General features: G+C 40.4%; 1 protein-coding gene across 1 annotated transcript in view; it reads right to left on the bottom strand.

Annotated features, from left to right (window-relative positions):
• Atrnl1 (attractin like 1) overlaps positions 1–3,254 on the bottom strand; it is a 558,188-nt gene that overhangs the window by 539,929 nt on the left and 15,005 nt on the right. The window contains exon 2 of the mRNA XM_005352541.3: positions 357–440. Within this exon, the coding sequence (XP_005352598.1) occupies positions 357–440 (84 nt within the window). The remainder of the gene's footprint in view (positions 1–356; positions 441–3,254) is intronic.

Raw genomic sequence — 3,254 nt, 5'->3', positions numbered from 1 at the left:
GCACAGAATGTGTTTACACTCTGAAAAGTATTAACCAATAGCACAGCCCAGCACAGAATGTGTTTACACTCTCTGCAGCATTTGTTAAGTTCCTAACAAGAGGCTTCTCAAAAGCCAAGAGGTCTAATGTGTGTTTAGTCCTGCAATAATTTAACTCAAAGACAAAATACGTATTTATCTATTACACTACAGATGTACTATAATTAAATTTTTAAACTTCATAAAAACTATGCATATGTTCCATAATAAACAAGGAAATAAATATATAGCTAGTCGTTTTACCTAATTTAACATTAATCATTTACTTTAACACCTCAGAATAAAATTAACTTATTTAGCTAAAATTGTATACTTACTAGCCTTCAATTAGCCATGTACACTTAGTTTTATATTTATAGTTAATGGGACCATCTGTTAAATATCCAGAAGGTTCTGTTAATCTAGAAAAGAAAAATCATGACAACAATTACTTTAAGGTAGCATTAAGGCAGGCAGTAGTATGTTAAAATTCAAATCACTAGGTCAAAGGACTCAGACATAAGGGGGTAGAGAGATGGCTCAGCAGTAAAGGACACTGGCTGGTCTTCCAGAGGACCCGGGTTCAGTTCCCACCGCCCATACGGCAGCTCACAACTCTCTATCAGTCCAGTTCCAGGGGATCTGACACCCTCACACGGACATGAAGGAAAACAGCAATCAATGCTCATAAAAATCAATAAGTAATTTTAAAAAATAATAATCTGGCATAACGGTTTACAAATTGGAGGCTATATTGACAACCTAAGCCAACAAAAAGAAAATTTTTCTTTTGACAACCTACAACTAAAAAGAAAATTAGTCTAAATTTCTTGAAACTTGACAAACCATGGCCATTTCAACTGACATAGCAGGAAAAGTCAGTGAAAAACGTCTTACTGAAGGGTTCTGTGTTGACAAAATGTTGATTAAGTTAAATTTTATTTCACAAAAACTAGGCTCTGGCAAAAGAAAGAAGACCAAATTCATTCTGAGTGGTGTGGATCTTCAGAGAGAAGGCCCACATGTGAACCCTTCCTCAGGAAGACGCAGCTGGACCTGGTTTCTAGGCACCCGAATTGTTAAGAAGCCATTGTCATACTTCTGAGCTCTGCTGACTATTTTTATCAGTTTCTCTTGACTGCTTTACACTGTACACCATCTCAACCAATTTTACAAGTATATCAAAATGTTTTTGTTTATACTGAAAATACAAAAACATTGAATTTCTCAGAATCTTAAAATATTTAAGACAAAAACTTACTTCTAAACAAATTAATCAACAAATCTATATCTCAAATAATTAAAATATCTTTTTATTTAGTGTTCATATATATACAAACATACTTCACAGGCTTTTGTAGTTACAGAAACAGGCACATATATACCCAGTGGTGTGTATGTGTCTGTGTGTATTGTGTGTGTCTATGTGGTGTGTGTGTGTATCTGTGTGGTGTGTATGTGTCTGTGTGGTATGTGTGTGTCTGCATGTGTATACATATTATCACTCTCTCTGCAGTTTAATTTTGCACACAAGTTGTCAGAGCTAACTTTATAACGTAGTCTAGCTAGATCGACCACTCAGTGTGGCTGAGAGAGAACATGAACAATTAGAGCTGAGCAGTGCTGGTACACATCTTTAACCCCAGCACTCAGAGGCAGAGACAATGGGTCTCTGTGAATTCGAGGCCAGCCTGGTCTGCAGAGTGAGTTCCAGGACATCTGGGGCTACAGAGAAACCCTGTCTCAAAAAACAAGAAATAGGAAAAAAAAGGAATAATTAATACAAGCAATGATCAACATGATGACTTGGGGGTCACGTTCCCTCATTTGTGGCACGGGTAAAAAGCTCTTTAGTTGTAGGAAGTTTACCTTCTCTGCTAAACACAGCAATTTGGAATGGTAGGGAGTCTGAATATACTCAAGGGACTCCTTGGAAGCTGAATCTCTAAGGGATGCACTGTGCCCATCACCCACTTGCCTACTGGGTGAAAATAGATCTGGGCCCCTCAAATAGTCTTTCCTTGTCAGATGGCAAGGAGTCTGTCAGTAAGCTGGCATGGTTTGCTCATAAAGTGCCTGGAAAAGACTCTAGGTTCCACTGTTCACACGGCTTGTGTGGCTTTGCCAACACCAAGTTCCTACAAAGCATCACGGCCTGCAACATCCAGGGACCAACAGCCCCCACTCCCCACCAGGGCTTCATCTCAGCCAGTTCTTCCAGCAAAGTTCCTACAGCAAGACTCTTTTATGAGCAGCCTCCTCAGTGTCTACAGAATACGTCAAGGCAAGTTCCAGGGGGCAGGCATTGAGCAAGTTTCACGAAGACCAAAGGAACTGTTTCCATTCATTAAGCCACAGCCATGCCCATCAAGCAAGATGTCAACTTAAAACAGTAGGAAGGATTTTTAGCCCCTGTGTGCTCTCAGCCATAAGCACAAGGGCTGCTTTTAACCATTTCTATTCTTTCAAAGTTCTTTCTCTCCTATTACTCCAATCTCCCTTACAAACCATACTATTTACACAAACTTTTCTTAAAATTATGACTCTCTTTCCTAACTATATTAAAGCCAAGTACACTAGTACAAAATTCATAAAAAATAAATTGCCAATAACGTACCACTTTTCACCCAATGAAAGACAAAGTGCAACAGTGTCAAACATTGGCAAAGAGGAAGAGAAGAATTCTCATGGAAATAATTCAGCACAAGTTTATAGAATAATTTGCTGTTATCTTAATAGTTATAGGCATGTGGTAGTGCAGTGGCTGACAGTGGCCGTGCTGTGTTCACATTGTAGTGCAGCGGTTGACAGTGGCAGTGCTATGTTCAAACTGTAGTGTAATGGCTGACAGTGGCAGTGCTGTGTTCATACTGTAGTGTAATGGCTGACAGTGGCCGTGCTGTGTTCACACTGTAGTGCAATGGCTGACAGCGCTGTGTTCACTCTGTAGTGCAATGGCTGACAGTGGCAGTGCTGTGTTCACACTATAGTGCAATGGCTGACAGCGCTGTGTTCACACTGTAATGCAATGGCTGACAGTGGCAGTGCTGCGTTCACACTATAGTGCAATGGCTGACAGTGGCCGTGCTGTGTTCACACTGTAGTGCAATGGCTGACAGTGGCTGTGCTGTGTTCACACTGTAGTGCAATGGCTGACAGCGCTGTGTTCACACTATAGTGCAATGGCTGACAGTGGCAGTGCTGTGTTCACACTATAGTGCAATGGCTGACAGCGC

Source organism: Microtus ochrogaster, chromosome 8, assembly GCF_000317375.1.
Source record: "Microtus ochrogaster isolate Prairie Vole_2 chromosome 8, MicOch1.0, whole genome shotgun sequence".
Lineage (NCBI taxonomy): Eukaryota > Metazoa > Chordata > Mammalia > Rodentia > Cricetidae > Microtus > Microtus ochrogaster.
This window is presented reverse-complemented; position numbering and strand designations above follow the sequence as displayed.